Consider the following 16,887-nt stretch of genomic DNA (forward strand, 5'->3'; position numbering starts at 1 on the left):
CAAAGCATCGCCCTTGCGAGGCCTCCCCTGGGAAACGGCTGCCGTACCCTGCCCCTTCCCCTGTAAAGCTCCGGGACTGTCTTCAGAACGTCTGGAGGATTTAGGAGCCGGGCGGTGAGAGCAGCTGGGGGCGGAGCATCAGGCAGGTGTTGGGCTGAGCCATCTGCGGCGGGTTACCCTGCAGAGTCCCACCTTCTGGTATGTTCTGACCCTGCCCAGTGGGGAAGAAGTGTGCGCCTTCCCCAGGAGCCGCTCGCTTGCAGAGCACTAGCCCCCAGGCTGTGGGACACGGCGTCTGCAGAAACAGCCTGAGCAAGCGCCCCTCGAACGGCCAGCAGGGCCTCGCGTGCGCCCACTCTCCGTGTCTGTAGGACCCGCCCCCGTCTGCTTTTACGAGCTGTTTCAGGCTGGAATCGCCAGTCCCAGAGGCGGGTGGCCCATCTTGACTCGGAGGATTGGGTAGTAAACATAAATAGCAGTAAAAGGATACAGGTCTAAGGGGCATACGACTTGGTGGTTATGACTTCAAAAAAACCTGCATTTTTAAATCTCCATCTTTAGAAAAATAAACTCGCTGGTTAGTGGGACCAGTGAGCCCGACTCTGGAGCTGAATGTGGGTCCCAGACTGGCGTAGCCAGGTCCCTGACGGCTGGGCTGCAGGGTCACCCGGAGGGCGCAGGGACTCCGGCCTTCAGGCGTCCGGCTCCCACCTGAAGAGGCCAGCGCGCTCACGGCGACGCTCCACAGTGCCGCTGAGATGCTCTGGGGGGCCCTCTCGCCCACCCCCAGGGCCTACGTGGCCAGCGTTTTGTGGTCCCCGAGCAGCCGACCAGCTGGGGTCCAGACCCTCAGGACTTTTCAGAGGTCATGTCCTGGACACTGAACCATTTTCACTATTTTAAATGCCAGATAGACATGAGTCTCCTGTTCATGAGCATATACATACTGATTAAATACCAGTCTCTCTGCCTTTTTTTAACAAAATTTTATCAACTTAAAAGACACTAGTTCAGTCTCAGGGGCCATAAGCTCTGGTACAACCTGCGTGCCTGTGTTCAGCAGAATTTAGGAACGTGGATCAGTGTAGGGAAGGGAGTTTGTTTGGCAAGCCGACCCCCTGAGCTCCCGGGACCTGGGTGAGGGTGGGGCGGCGGAGCAGCCGTTGGGTGGCAAGGGTCCTGGCCTCACTGCCCTCAGCCCCAAAGGTCCAGGTGGCAGGAACACGGACTCCCCGTTTGTCGCTGGAGGGAGCCCCCCAATATCCGGATTCCTCCTTGGATGCACGGCTTGGCAGCAAGGCCTGTGGGGTGGGCAGCGGTGGGGAGGGGACTACCCAGGACAGTCCCCTGGGAAAGGTTGGTAATCACCCAGATTCCAAGATACACCAGATGGCTGGATATGAAAAGCAGTTTTTATCTTTTTCAGGTTTGAATTGCTGGAAATTCTGAGCTTTGACTCAGTAAGAAGGCGAATGAGTGTAATTGTCAAGTCGGCTGCAGGTAGGCAGGCCTTTCCTTGATCTCCGTGTTACACGTGTTTGCTTTATCCTGACACACACACTCCATAGGCACTTTACAGGTCGAACACTTGAACCGCCTGCAGGCCACACCACCCCTGGCCACGGCCCTCAGTGCCCCCAGCTCCCGGTCGGCCCCAACCCTGTAGGCTCCCCATGGACACGTCCTACAGTCTGTCTCCACTGGGTGGCCTCACCCACCACTGGGCGACCACAGCAGCCTGCTGCCCGGGGTCCCACTGTTGTCTGTGCCTCTCAGTCCTCCTGAGACGCGCATGCTCAGGTGCCTGCTGGCTCCCGGGGGGGCTCCTGCGTCAGGAGGCCTCTCCTCCGTCTCCCATCTGCTTCCTGCCCTGCCCCTGCCAGCTTTCCTTCCGGGCCTCCCCCAAACCGCATGTGCTCTGTGGGGATTTTCCACCTAGAGCCTCTCAGCCTGGTGGGGGCTTCTCCCCCTGGACGACCCCTACCTAGCGGGGACTTCCCCACTGGAGGCCCTCAGGTTCATTTGCGCCTTTCCAAGGACAGCTTAACAGCCACGTTGTAGGAAGCCTGTCCTGGTTGCCTCAGTCGGATGTGCTGTTTGTCTTCAGACGTGGCTAGGCTGTCCGTATGTCAGGTGCAGAACCTATACTATTCCCAGCAGTTTACGCACTGCGGCTGCAGCACCGTGTGCTAAGGGCTGAGTTCAGTTCAGCTAATGCAAATTCAAGATTTCATCTTACAAGGGATGTGGGATCTTTTGTTCTTTAAAACTAGGTAATTATCAGGCTGTGTTTATCTCCTTGCAAAGTTGCCTGGTGAGTGACCAAAGGCGGCCACTACCCTGGAAGCGAACACACGGAGTGTAAAATAGTGACCTGGAGGCATGTCGGAGAGCTTTTGGTCCACATGTCCTGACCCTCCTGTTGAGAAGTGCACTTCCACGGGATGTAAGCGGGCAGATCTTCCACCCGGCCATCCTCACTCCCCACTGGCAGGCCGGCAGCACCTTGCTTTCCCTTCTCAGGCCTTTGGAGACCTAAGTGCTACAGGCACACGCCTCAGTGGCACCTGGGAGTCCTTCTCCGTGGAGTCAGGTTGCTTTGGACGGAGAGCCCAGGGAAGGCGTGTGGCTGCCTGGCAGCATGCTGGTCCATGTGAGCTGGCTCTTAACCACGCAGCTCCCTTGCCCCTGACCCTCGTGACAGACGTCAGACGTGGCACACAGAGTGGTCTCCACCCATGAGGCTTGCCCTGCATGCCCAGGACGTGAAATGACAACAGTGTCAGTGTTCCCATAACACAGGAGAACAGAGGTTTTACCACTGGGATCGGAGGGCAGAGGATCTTCACCCCCGGGCTGAGCACAAGTCCACAAGCTCATGCTTGTGGGCCGTGCCAGGAAGCTTCCTGAGAGGCCAGCCACTTGAAAGATCCAGAAGAGGTGGCCAGGCTGGTCTTGTCTTCTCCCCATACAGACGTGGAATCAGGGAGTGAACCATGCTCAGGAGACAGCTCACAGGCCTGCAGCAGCAGCAAGCCCTGGAGGACATGTCCACTGCCGCACACGGTCCTCTGTCCCCACACAGCCGTGTCACAGCCGTGGTCACAGGGCTTGACACACTGTGGCAGCTTTGTAAACAGTGTTATCTGCTGTCAAAAAAGGTGTCACAAAAGCTGTCGAAGGAGTTGGGTCGGGTCAGGAATGGCTGTCCAAGGTGTCCACGCCATTAGAACATCCCTCCCCTGGACGGGCTGACGCACATTTCCAAGGGCTACCGGACCAGCCTTTGCATCCGTCCATTGTAAGAGAAGCTTGAATATTTAATTAGACATGTTGTTCTATAAGTAGTTACATCCCCGGAGGCGACTGCTTCCCCAGTTTTAGCGCCTGGACGGCAGTGGCCATTGGACTAATGCTGCAGCCACTTAGCAACCAGCCACGCTTCTGTCTGAGGGGCCTCTACTGAGCAGTGGCCGCAGCATGTCCCGCTGTAGGCAACGGTCACACCACCATGTGGACATCTCTCTGGGTCAGCAACTTTCTGCTGGTTGATGGAGCTGTAAAAGCAGGGTTGAAGGTGATGTCAAATACTGCCTGCTCTGCACTTTGCAGATTACATTTTGCTCTACTCTGGACATTTTTACGTTAAAGGCTCTCCATGACCGACTCTTAAGGCTGAACATGTCCCATATCAATGTGGCTGAACAAGAAGTAACAAGTTGAAACTTGGAAATTCATGGCATTCACAAGCCATTACCATGAGACATCTTGGTTTCACTAGAAAAAAAATGTATCATTGTTACAATTCCTGTTCTGAACTGTACCTGGTGATACATGTGTGGGCATTGACTAGACACGATGTCTGGTAGTTGGGACGGATTCTGACATCCGGCTGGTGTTTGCGAGGCTCACAACTGAGAACCCGGGTCACCAATGTGCCGCTGTGCGCTCGGCGTGCTTCCCGCCCCACTGGGCAGCAGACCGCTGCTCAGCCCGGCCCTTCCTCTCCAGCCTGCTCCGCCACAGCCCAGCGCCGGGCCTGGACTCCACGTCACTCGGCGCCATCCTCTCTGGCCACAGGCGGCCCGTGCAGGCTTCATGAGCATAAATCATGCTGCATTCTCCATGTTGCCAGTGTGTGCCCCGCACGAGTTAGTCCTTTCTGACATCCAGGAGATAAGCCAGGGCAGGCCCTGGGTGCTCTGACCCTTGTCTGGGGTCCCCTGTGGGAGGGACTGTGCCCCAGGAGTGGGCCCCGCCAGGTGACGCCGTGGGACAGCCAGCCCGCCCCTGGACATGCCTCCCGCAGACTCCTGCAGGCCCTCGGTTCCTGGGGATCTGCCGGGCCGGGGAGCTTCATGTCTGTGCTTTGTGTCTAAAGATGGATCAAGGCCTGGGCACAGGATGTCGCCCGTGGCCCGGCCCGCTGAGCCGGCCCTTTTGTCATATACTTAGTGAGAGGAGAAGCATGTACAGCACAAGTGGGTACGAAGCCACCGGTCACGACTGGCAGTCTGGGGAGTCACACAGGGGCCCCTGAGCTCGACTGCCAGCATTTCAGCACGTTACTCCCCTTCATGAGCCACATGTTTTCGTTTCCTGACTTCCCTGAGATTTGGGGTTGTAGGAATAAAATGAGGCTTTGGGGTGATCATGGGCTGTTCTTCCCCAATATGCATGTTAACTGGTCATTGAAATCATCTTACGGTAATCTCAGAAAACGTGATTTGAAAAATACTTCATTCATATTGTAATTAAACATCTTTTTTTCTAATTTTATAGGAGAAATTTACCTGTTTTGCAAAGGAGCGGATTCTTCCATATTTCCCCAAGTCATAGAAGGCAAGGTTGATCAGATCCGATCCAGAGTGGAGCGCAACGCCGTGGTGAGCGGGCACAGGCAGGGTGGGCACCACGCGGCACCCCCAGAAGGGAACCCTGGCCATGGCCACCTTCGGCTCCCAGCCCCACCTGGAGTCCGCAGGGCCAGCTCGCGCAGGGCGGGGAGCTCCCCACGACTTTGGTGGGGGCGCCCCTGCCCCGGGCACTCCCAGTGCCTCCCCCAAGCCAACTTGGCACCTGGTCGTTTTGAGGCGCCAGGCCGTTGGTTGATGCTGAGGGTCCGAATGACAAGCCCGTTTGTGGTGACTGTCGTGTTGGAGAAAGGGCTTCAGGGTCCCTTCAGAGGCAGCCAGACCGCGGTTCATTGTGGCCTCCTGCCCGGTTTCTCCCCGCGTCTCGGCTTGGAGCGCATAACTTCGTCTGCTCCCAGACTTCACGATGGGCTTGTCCCCCGATTCTTCCAGGGGAGTCGGGGGGTCTTCCCTGAGGGCTGTGGGAAACGTGAGCTCACGTGTCGGAAGGCTCTCTAAGCCCCTCAGAACCAGTGTCGCCCCAGCATTCAGACGGTGACACGGCAGGGCCGCGGTGCTTCTCCTTAGGCCTGGATTTGGGCCTGAAGGAACACAGAGGGAAGCCCCTTGAATCCCGAGTCAGACCTTCTTGGCAGTGGGGACTTACTGGCAGGACAGTGTCCCCATGTGGCCCGTGGGCTCCCAGAGGCCCGCCCGCTGCGCCTTGTGGGCCGGCGCGTCCTGCAGTGGCAGCTGGGCCGTGTTGGTCCTTAGATGCTGACTCGCTCTCTGAGGCCCCGGTGGGCTGGCGAGCCACCGAGCAGCTCCCCCCCGAGCCCTACAGCAGTCGGGCTGGCACCCCCCACGCACAGCGCGCTCCTTGCCTGGCACCTGAGAGTTACCGTGAGGTGCCGCGAGTGCCCTAAAAAAGCTGAGTTCCTCATTTGTCAGAGTAAATGGATAAAGCCTTAGGTTTAGGTGGCCGTGGTTTGTATTATTAATCCCACGCTTATTCGTTTGAGGAGTGCGTGATCTGTGGTGATGACCTGTGTTTAATGTGAGTGTAACTCAGCCGTAGATGCCCCGTCCCTTGGAGGGTTGGTCGGTTTATATTCCTTGGTTAGTTGTTCCAGGCCCTGAATCCCCATTGAACGCTGCCTTGTGGTCCCTCAGGAGGGACTTCGGACCCTGTGTGTTGCCTACAAAAGGCTGGTCTGCGAGGAGTACGAAGCCGTCTGTAAACTGCTGCAGGCTGCCAAGGTGGCGCTTCAGGATCGAGAAAAGAAATTAGCAGAAGCCTACGAGCAGATAGAGAAGGACCTTATTCTGCTTGGCGCAACTGCAGTCGAGGACCGGTGAGTGCAGGCCATGCCTATCCCCAGCAGCCACGACGTGATGTAGCAGAGCTCCGGGGGGCTGCTCTGGGGGACGTCCCCGCACCCAGCATGGACGTGGTCACGCGGCAGGACCAGCAGCTGTCCAGCGTGCTGTGCAGTAATGTCCCGGGAGGCCAAGATGGGGTGGCGCTTCGCTCCCCGTGCATACGTGGCCTGAAACTCAACCCCCGCCCCTGGACACCGGGAACTGTCAGCGTTGCCACGTCACATTGCAGGTAGTCAGGTGTAAACACACGGAGCACAGCCTGTGCACAGGGCGGCTTAGAACATGACGCCGCGGCTACAGAGTGTTACTGGGGCCCTGTGCCGGGCAGGAGCGGGTGGTCCAGTGTGGTGTGCCTGCCCAGGTGTTGGGGGAGGGGGGCGTGACGTCCTCAAGGGCCATGGGAGCGCAGCCACTCATTGGACTTGGACCTCAGAACGTCTAGAGGAGCCCCCGTGGGCATGTGGGGCCAGTGGCTTTGAGTGGTGTTTTTTGATCACAAAGTCCCTCTGACTCTCGAGCCAGCATGTTCACAGACGGCGCTGGGCCTGTTTCCTTTAAAAAAAAAAAAAAAAAAAACAATGGGATTAGAGGTGTTCTTTTCTCTCTAGAATACTGTGATGACACATGGTCTCGAGTCTCCACCTAGGAAGCCTATCCCAGAATCTAACCAGTCATCCCAGTGAGAGCCCAAATCAGTTCCTTCTGCTCAGACCTTGGCGGAAGCAGGGAGCCTTCCTTCGGGAGAGGCCGGACGGAAGCCAAGACTAAAATCTGGGGCACATGCCAGGCCCCCAGATGAGGCAGCCGTGGTTTTCATGCCAAAGTCCCGAGGACAGGAGCTGGTCCACACATGGGAGGAGGTGCTGACAGCGCCCCACCTGGGCTTGGTAAAGGGTGCTCCACGCCCCGCCTCACCCGCTGGAAGCCCGCCGTGCATGGCAGCCGGACAGTGACTCACCACCAGCATTCTCAGTAGTCACGCTCTTCAGAGGACCCCAACTTCCACACAATTCATGGCAGCATCAGGACAGTTTATGCCAAAAGAAGAGATAATATGCTGAACACCTCTTTTCCAGACCCCATTTTTCCCTGCTTTAGCCCTTTTTGTCTGTGGTTATGACAGCTATTATAATTGCCTGAAGTCCTCCCTGAGTAGCTAGTCTGAGACAGAAAACTGCGTGCTGGGCAGACATCAGCTACACCAAACAGCCCCATTTTGTGTATTTTCCTCGTTATCACCCGTGTCTACCTGTTGGTACTGGGTTTTGTTCTGGACTGTAAAAGCTCTGGGTACCGTACGGCACGATCGCCAGCCAGGGCCGCCGCTGCCCAGTGTGGAGGGGCCAGTGTGATTCACGGGCCCCAGGCCCTGCCGGCGCTCTGACTGTGCGTGTTTGCGCTGGCCTGTCCCTGTTTCCTTAGGCTCCAGGAGAAAGCCGCGGACACTATCGAGGCCCTGCAGAAGGCCGGGATCAAAGTCTGGGTCCTCACGGGGGACAAGATGGAGACGGCGGCTGCCACCTGCTATGCCTGCAAGCTTTTCCGCAGAGGCACTCAGCTGCTCGAGCTGACCACCAAGAGGATCGAGGAGCAGAGCTTACATGACGTCCTGTTTGAGCTGAGCAAGACCGTCCTGCACCACAGTGGGAGCCTGGCCAGGGACAGCTTCTCAGGGTAGGTGCCCCCCACCACCTCAGGGTCTCGCGCTCCCTCAGCTGCCTCAGCCGCCTCCCCCTCCCCGGGAGTGAGGGCTGTGCTCTGCAGCCGTGACGGCGTCAGCGGGTGCCCTGCAAACTCCGGGACATGCCCAAAGCTGCTCCTGTTTAGCAGCCATGATGTGTCTGCATAAGAGGTGTGAGTGTGTCACGTTCAAGCTGCTGGCTGAACGATCCAGAAAGACTTCCTTGATGAATATACAAACTATTGTGAATTTGGTAATTCTCATCTGCTTCTAAGACACTCAGAGGCTGAATTTTGGATTCCTCACGGCATCTGCCAGGGCAGAGGGAAATAATAAAAATGCGTGGTTATTAGTCTGTCAAGGCAACACAGTATATGACCAAGAGCTGATTTTTCCAAGAATATTCAGCAGTTTATTTGCATCTTATCAGCACTGCTGACCTCACTGGAGTTCGGTGTAGGATCTAAGCCCAGACTTCATTTGAACCATTTCAGATTTTCATTAATGTAAGGGCAGCAAGAGCTGCTCTCTAATCATAAACACATTTTAAATTACTTGTAAGTAGCCCAAAGATATTTCCCGGCAGCTGATCCACAGAATTCCTTTTGGGTGTTAGTGATGGTCCTTGTAATTTTGAAACCCAGCAAAGAAAAATATTACCACGTTCTTTGCACCTCAGGCCACGCAGGCAGAATACCTGGCCCACGAGGGGACGCGCACTGACCCCTTCAGGCTGCAAGGTGACCGCTCGCCTTCTGTTGCTGAGAAGGACTGGCGCCTGCACACAGACCCACTGTCGGAACCCTGTTTGCTTTGCCTGAGTGAAATGAAAATGTTTAATTGAAACATGGCTTTAAAACATAGTCATAGACATTGTATCCAGTGCGCTGCTTACCTAGACAAATACTAATTTCTCAATCCTGGGTTCGGGGCATCTGTAGATACCCCGAAACAAGCACGTCAGCTTCTGAAAGGGTAGCTGAGTGATCCCTCCCATCTGTGTCCTCGGACAGGCTCTCAGCAGAGATGCAGGACTATGGCTTGATCATCGATGGAGCGGCTCTGTCCTTGATAATGAAGCCCCGCGAAGATGGGAGCTCCGGCAACTACCGGGAGCTCTTCCTGGAGGTGTGCAGGAACTGCAGCGCCGTGCTCTGCTGCCGGATGGCCCCGCTGCAGAAGGCCCAGGTCCGCGCCCAGCCCGCAGGGTCCGCTAGTGCCAGGCAGCGTTTTGGTCCCCAATCCACCAGTTAGTTCTTGCAGCCTCTCATTGCTGAAATCCAGCAAGGCACCAGCTTTGTTTAAACAGCAGCAAAAGTGATAGTTTAAGGCCAGGCAGGACCTCATTGTGTGTGTCATGATTGGTCAGAGCTGACTCCGTCAAATGGGTGACACTTTCCGTGCAAAGGCCGAGAGATGTCCCTGTGCGACTTCTGTAAAATGAAACTGTATCTTAGAGGTGTCCTTGGTCTTGGGGAAGGGTGGCAGCTCTGTCCCCAAGTGCCAGCTGTTACAGACCCGGACGGGAGCCAGCTGCCCGTCACAGTAGCCCCCTGAGGTGAGTGCGGCCCCTTTCACAGATGAAGCGTAAGAACAGAAAGTGGGGTGACATGCCCAGGAGGATATTCATCTGGGAACTGGCCTCCAGCGACCAGAGTCCAAGCTCACGTCCTCCTCGTTCTGCCTCGGTCTTGTGCAAGCACACAGGAGGTGTGCCTTTGACCATTTTTAAAGCATTACGGGAACCCTTGTGAACAGGGTGTCTTTCCTACAACAGTTCTAGCTTCGAGAAACCACGTTTCAGACACACAAGATGACTTCTCATGAATTGTTTGTCAGAGAGACCAATAGTTCCTCACTGGCCTTGGGGTTTAGTACAAGCCTGGAAACCACGTGCAAAGGGGTTGTCCCTGTGCCCTTGCGTGGGCACTGCGCTCATCTGCCATGTGACAGTGTCACTAGGAATGTCCCACCAGGACGTGGCCAGTGTAGTTCTCAGAGAAGCAGCTCCAACTCAGAAGCCGTGTACATTCCGAGATAAAGACGCTTCCCTCCCACCCTCCCTCCTACTTGTTTGCTTTTTTAAGTTCCTACCTAACTCAAGAATTTTTATACAAATCAGGAGAGATCTATCTTGAGATGAAAACACAGTCCACACATTCTTTTCCTCATCTTTTCAGTCTTCATATCTTGAACCATTATGCTTAGGCGCATAAATGGAAAAAGATCTCAAAGAAATGGATTCAACATTTGGAAATAATTGTGTCCACTTAGATTTTTGTTTGTTTCTTTCTTTCTTTTATTTTTATTTATTTATTTATTTATTTCAGTATCATTAATGTACAATTGACCAGTCAGATTTTGATTTGATTTGACTTGGCACATGTGGCAAATCTGAAAGTTAGTATTAAGAACAGCTTATTTCAAAAATTAGATGCTTAGTGTCAAGTCGCTTGAAGTAACAGTGTCTTCTAACAGAATAAAGTATCCGATAGTTTCCCCGTATGTTTGCACGTCTCCCCTGTGTTCACATGTCTCCCCCGTGTGCTCACACACATGCATGTAGCAGTAATTGGAAGCCACTTCATATGATTCATATCTGTCTTCAGAGTTTGCGTACCAGCCCTTTTCAGTTTAATCTATTATAATTATACCTTAGCTGCTCTAGCCTTATTTTGTCTTATTTTAAATATGAACAAAATTTTATCTATCAAGGATCAAAAAAACTCACTGAGTAATTTCTTCATTTTCCTTGACTAACTACATCTGTGTTATTTCCACCCCGTTAGTGAATAACCTGAGCAAAAAGAAAACAAAGTGAATTCCGCATGTATCTCTTTTCCAGATTGTTAAATTAATCAAGCTTTCAAAAGAGCGCCCCATCACGCTGGCGATCGGTGACGGTGCGAACGACGTCAGCATGATCTTGGAGGCCCACGTGGGCATCGGTGAGCCTCTCGGTCGGGGTCACGTGCGCATCCGGAGAGGCGAGACCCGGCGTTTGGGCGGCGCGCCTGCGCGTTGGTGCCTGGGAGCCTCCCGGCTGTGGCCCAGCTGAGCCTGCCTCCGCCGCTTCCCACTTGCACGTGCGTGGTGTTGAGAAGGGGTTCGCTCCCTCGCAGGTGTCATCGGGAAGGAAGGGCGTCAGGCCGCAAGGAACAGTGACTACGCGATCCCGAAGTTCAAGCATTTGAAGAAGATGCTGCTTGTTCACGGGCATCTTTACTACATTAGGATATCTGAGCTCGTGCAGTATTTCTTTTATAAGGTAGGGAGCATGTCCCTGCCCTGCGCCCCGGTTCCACGGCGACGGTGGCCCTGAGGAACCGCACCTCGGTGTGCAGCGTCTGCTGCGAGGGGACCCTGGGGCTGGGACAGCAGCTTAGGGAAGGCATCGCGGGCCAGCCTGAGCGGAAGCCCCAGAGCGACCCCATCCCCAGGACCTAACACGGAACAGGAGACGGCAGCTGGGCGGCTGAGGGGGGGTGTCCAGGACTCCTTGACGCCGCTCCTTATTCGCCCCACGGTTGAGCCCCTCCCATTTGCGCTGACCCCTGCCCGGCCTCATTTCTCTGTAACAACTTCACGTTAGGTCGTGTGCTCAGAGCAACCAGAACATGGTCACGTGGAATCACCGTGCCGCTAACACACGGGCAGGGTCTAAGCCCACAGCCTGCCCTCTGAGCACGCAGGACGGTCACTTCCCCAGCTGAAGGCACATCACGTGGACAGCCTGGAGCTGGACGCCCCGTCTGGCTGCTCCTGAACTAACAGGGCTGTGGCTTGTCTTTCAGAACGTCTGCTTCATTTTCCCTCAGTTTTTATACCAGTTCTTCTGTGGCTTTTCACAACAAGTAAGTCCTGACATCAGAGGGCAGAAGCCGCCAAGCCATGTCCATGTTCTGCATGGGGTGGCTGCACTGCGGGGCGGGCATGTGGGGTGCAGGCCAGGCCCTGCACGGGGAACCCTTGTGCACCCAGGAGCCCTGGGCCCTGCGTGTCCCCCACCCCCGGGCAGCTGTGTCGGGCTCAGACAGTAACCAGAAGGTTTGGCCCTACATCTAAGATCCTCTCTGGAGCCTCAGGGTTGGCCCCACCCCAATGGGGAGAAGAGAGAAGGCCCCTCGGGGACCAGGACTGGGGCAAGTGGAAACTTGAAGGTGGTAATGAGAAGTGCGGCCTTGATGGGACTTTTATGTCATCACGAGTCTGCAGTGGCTGAAGGGGCGGATCCCTGTTGGTCCCTCTGTCGGCCACCACGTAACGCCGACCCGTTGCCATCATGAGGCTCTGAAATGTGTGCTGACCCTCCTCCATCTGTAGGAAGACGGCCCTGTATGCCTTTTAGAATACCCGTGCTTGTAGGTCTTTGCAAGTTAAAGAGATGTGTGTGTTCAAGCAAAACATCAAAACGTTAATGTGGACGCGGTGCTGTCCCCTGCAGACCTTGTACGACACCGCCTACCTGACGCTGTACAACATCAGCTTCACGTCCCTGCCGATCCTCCTGTACAGCCTCACGGAGCAGCACGTCAGCATAGACACGCTCAGGAGAGACCCTTCCCTCTACAGGTATGAGCCCCCAAAACTGGCTCCTGCGCGGAAGCCTGCACGCTGCTTGACGCCCGCGAACCTTCAGTATCGTCCCAACCAGGGACCTGTAGCCAGAGGCAGTGCGGCTCTGAACGGACTCCGGGCTTCGGTCAGGGCCTGTGTTGGGCTCGTCTGTTCATGCTGAGCCTCGCTTGTCCGGCTGCAAAAGGACCCGGGACGGGTGTCACCGCCGGGACCGAAGGGGGTTTATGGCGAGGTTGTCCTGAAGACCCAAGTGTGTTCTATTCAGTGAGGAGAAAAAGAAGAGTCATCAGATCTGGTCTCGGTGCTGTTCTGCTAAAATCTTCCAGTGATAAGGAAGAGTCTCCTGCTGTTTCAGAGCCGCGCTCGGGACTGCTGGCACACTCGGTGTGTCACTGTGTTTGGGGACTTATTAAATTAAGCTTCTCATTTCAGAAAATTTTAGATCTGCGTGTAGCTGTAAGGGTAGAGAGAGGTTCTGTGAGCCTTTATCCGGCCGCCCCCGCTGCTCCGTGTGGGCGGCACCACCGCCAGGCATGGTCTGCAGCCCTTACTCGGGGTTCGCAGCTTTGCCGGCCCGCGTGTGCACATGCAAGTTCTGCACGGTCTTTGCATGTGTGGTCCCTGTGCACACACAGGCCGAGGCTGCCTGCCGGCCTTCCTCCGCATTTTAGCCACTCTGGGGGGTCCTGACGTGCGGGACCCAGACAATCACCCCGGGCGACACCGCAGGCGCGGAGCCTGTCCGTGCATCTGACGGCAGAGGAACAGGTGTAGGAAGACCAAGGAGCACGCAGGTGTGCAAGCCTGTCGGAGGGCGCCCTGCCGACGGGTGCAGGCTCGCAGCTGTGACAGGTCTCATCAGGGTGCACGGCGAGCCTGCGCCCTGTCGTCGCTGTGGTTGGTCGGGCGTGCGCCCCGCCTGAACTGTGGCCTCTGATGGCTCGTCGCCATCCGGTTCACCCCTCGTCTGTGGGGACACCCCCGTCTTGCTCCCGTCCTGTGGGCCACCACAGGGCTGTTTCTGCCACGAGGGCTCTGCTGTGCTTGCTGCCCAAGGCCTTTCGGGGACCCGGCGCGGTACCGGGAAAGCGACAGCCTTGGAGCGGGCAGCCAGGGGGCGTGCGTGTGTGACGCTGGGGGACACCCTGGGAGGGATAAAGTCCGAAGCCCTCTGGGGTCCGCCCAGGAGGCCCCGTGGGATCGGAGCACCGTGGCCCAAACCCCAGGGAGTGAGCTCTGCGTGGGTGGGGGTGACCCTGAGTGGGGCACCTGTTCTGTCCAGGGTCCCAGGCTGGGTTTCTCCACGACCCGCTTTGGCCGCGTGGCTGAGCTGTTGTCAGGGAGCCACTCGGGCTGCGAGTCGGGCGCCTCCGGGTGGGGTCTTGCTGCAAAGCTTGGGGGAGGCGGGGGTGGTCGGCCACATACGCGGCTGCTTTTGATGGAGTTCAGTCACCGCGTTGTCACCTCTTCCCTCACAGAGACATCGCCAAGAACGCTCTGCTCCGCTGGCGAGTGTTCCTTTACTGGACGTCCTTAGGCGTGTTCGATGCCCTGGTGTTTTTCTTCGGGACTTACCTTATGTTTGAGAACACGACGGTGACCAGCAAGGGGCAGGTCAGTGCGGGACGGGGTCCTGTCGGCCACGTGGGAGCGAACCCCGAGCCCCGTGGGACCGCGGGGCCGCGTGGTCGGGGGGCACGGCCGGGGCTCCTGGTGCTGTGGCCGCCGCCCGCCGAGTCGCTGTGAAGGACGCGGCACGTGAGGACGTGCTGGCCCCATGGTGACCTCGGGCGCACGACTTAAATCCACCGTTGGCTTTACCCAGCGGTTCGGTCAGATCGTGGCTTGCTGATATGGGAATTAATTTTATATTTAACGCAGTTTAGTATTTTTTCACATGTACTTAAGCTTCTGTTTCCCGTGCAGTGAGCTGGTTTGTAGTTCTAACAGATGCTCAGCTCTGGTTGTGTGTGTGATTTTGGGGGTTTATTTGTTTCTTGCTTTTTCCTTTTCACCAATCGCTACCCTCTCACCCAGATCGTGACCGCCAGCACACACACGGTAAGACGAGTGTGGATTTGTCCTTCTTGTTTTTGGAGTGCTTACAAATAAAATATTTCTTGAAAATATTTTCACACATGGCTTGTATGTGGTCTGTCAGTGGACATCTGTCACTGGTCTGCCCCTCCTCTAGAACTAGCCGCGTGGTAGAGACGTGTGTGCGCACTGTGTCCGTGGTGTTCTCTCTGAATTCCTGTGTCAGGATCGATATGTTCGAACATCCCGTAACCTTGAATAAGAGGCCACATACTGGGCCGTGGAAGGCCCTGTGGGGACGCTGCCTTGTGGGTGGTGGACTGGGGTGTCGTGAGGACAGAGCGCGCCTCGGGATTGCTCTCCGCACCTCGCTGGCCTTGCAGATAAGCACGGCGACTGGTGTGGACGAGGGTGACTTGTGAACGGCGCTTGTGCCGCACCCTGTTGAACAGAATGCCCTTCTGCTCCCCTTCTTAGTTCCCTCCTTGTTCTCCCTTCACAGTGTCAGATTGAAACATAGTCTTGCTTCAGCCCCATGCTGTCTTTCTGCCCACCAATTAATTCTTTCTCATTAAAAGGTGCTGTTAATCTATCATCATGACCAGTCAACTCATGCTAAACTGAGAATTTATTTTAGGTTCTTTAAAACTTTACAACTTTCTAGAATTTATTCTTAGTGTTAGTTTATTTTAACTGAATAATTCCTGGACGCCACCAGACCATAAATGCAGTTAAAGAGAACAGTCTTATCATTCATGTGCACCTTTTACACGGCTTCCTCGTGGGTCAGGCTTCCCATGAGCACCTTGCATGTGTCACAAGGAGGCCAGACCCCAGGGTCACGGTGCCGTGGTGGAACCGTGGCAAGCGTCCCTCACCCAGCATGTGGGCGGGCTGCACCCTCCCTCGTCCTCTCTCACTGCCGTAGCTCTTTCACTTGAACGTTTTCATGGTGTTAAAGTCAAGGAGACTGAAATTCAGACGGATCATATGACCTGTAGGAGGTCAGCCAGTCAGAACCAAGACCTGGGGCGCTGTTTGCAGCACCTGTTCACTCCATGCTGCTCTTGATCGCTGTGACCTCAGTATCACACAGTGAAGTGACGGGCTCCGCTCAAGAACTCCCCTTTGAAGTGGGCTTACACGGGGAAAGGGGCACCCAGACGGCAGGAGTGCTGGCGGGGACTGCATGGTGGGCACGGGGTGCGGGCCCCTGGGGCCTCCTGGTGCTGCTCGGCCAGCACCTCCTCCTTCCCGGGCCCAGAGCCGTGGTGCGTGTCCAGCCAGACTTGGTCCGGCCTCGGGCTGCTGTGGGTCCATGGGGTGCAGGGATTGCTGCCCCTCGTCCCACCCACTCGTGTCCTCAAGGGCACCTTGAGCTCCCGCAGAACCTGAGTGCTGACTCAAGGATGACGTTCCGTGGCACTGCAGTGTCCCCTGTCACTACCACCCGCACACCTTTGCTCAGCCATTGTGAAACAAAACCACTAGTTAGAATTTGAGCAAGCAGAACGCAGGCTGCCTGCGCTGCTCCGGCTGAGAAAGGCCCGGGGCACCTCGCCACTCATGGGCCGAGGGCCTTGACAGCTGTTGCTCTGCTGGGCTTGCTGGCCTAGGGACAAAAGTCCAACACACTGAGCACACATCCTGTCATATGAAAGGCTTCTGGTCCTGTGACCCGGCACACGGGGCCAGTTAGGCCCTTGTGAGGAGAGATCGGCTGCGCCTCACTGACAGTCAGCAGGAGAACCCAGACTCGGCTGTGGGGGGACCGTCCGTGAGAGCAGCGGCTCTGGGGGACCCCGTGTGAGGAGCGGGGGTGCACCATGCACCGCTTCATCCTGTGTACTAGGCAGGCAGGCGCCCCACGAGGCTGGAACAACCCCAGGCCACACCAGGCAAGTGTGCGACCAGGCTGAGTGTCTGGTGTTCTGACTCTGGGCCCCGCGCTGGGCCTGGTGCTGCTGGATGGGCTGCTTCGTCCTAGATTGTCGCTTCTTCTGTTCATGTTTGTTGAGGAGGGAAGAGTGTTTTAGGGTTGCTTACGAAACTGAAAGTGGGAGTGTGGCTGCTTCTGTAGTAACTGGAGCAAACCTGCAAAACTCCTGCGGATCAAGGGACAGTCCTGGGACAGACAGTGGCAGCCTTGGCTCGTGGGCAGCGGGGCTGTTCCCTGATTGCAACGCGTGTCATGTGCAGGCAGTTTCCTCCTTCCGAGTGAGAATGTATGTTCCAGGGTAGCAGGTCAGACACCCCATTCTGTTGGTCCTTAGGAGGTAAGGACCAGGTTTTTAGGACCCTAGTCATTCCATAGGAACTGTATAGATGATGGATGGTGTTGAGGTAACAGCAGAA

The 16,887-nt window shown here is 56.0% G+C and overlaps 1 protein-coding gene across 1 annotated transcript in view; it reads left to right on the top strand.

The window, feature by feature from the left end:
• ATP11A (ATPase phospholipid transporting 11A) overlaps positions 1–16,887 on the top strand; it is a 104,390-nt gene that overhangs the window by 76,805 nt on the left and 10,698 nt on the right. The window contains exons 16-25 of the mRNA XM_036904763.2: positions 1,427–1,500; positions 4,783–4,886; positions 6,027–6,208; positions 7,659–7,910; positions 8,931–9,105; positions 10,763–10,865; positions 11,040–11,185; positions 11,712–11,771; positions 12,362–12,489; positions 13,974–14,109. Of these exons, the coding sequence (XP_036760658.1) occupies positions 1,427–1,500; positions 4,783–4,886; positions 6,027–6,208; positions 7,659–7,910; positions 8,931–9,105; positions 10,763–10,865; positions 11,040–11,185; positions 11,712–11,771; positions 12,362–12,489; positions 13,974–14,109 (1,360 nt within the window). The remainder of the gene's footprint in view (positions 1–1,426; positions 1,501–4,782; positions 4,887–6,026; positions 6,209–7,658; positions 7,911–8,930; positions 9,106–10,762; positions 10,866–11,039; positions 11,186–11,711; positions 11,772–12,361; positions 12,490–13,973; positions 14,110–16,887) is intronic.

This window comes from Manis pentadactyla, chromosome 17 (genome assembly GCF_030020395.1).
Source record: "Manis pentadactyla isolate mManPen7 chromosome 17, mManPen7.hap1, whole genome shotgun sequence".
Classification (NCBI taxonomy): Eukaryota; Metazoa; Chordata; class Mammalia; order Pholidota; family Manidae; genus Manis; species Manis pentadactyla.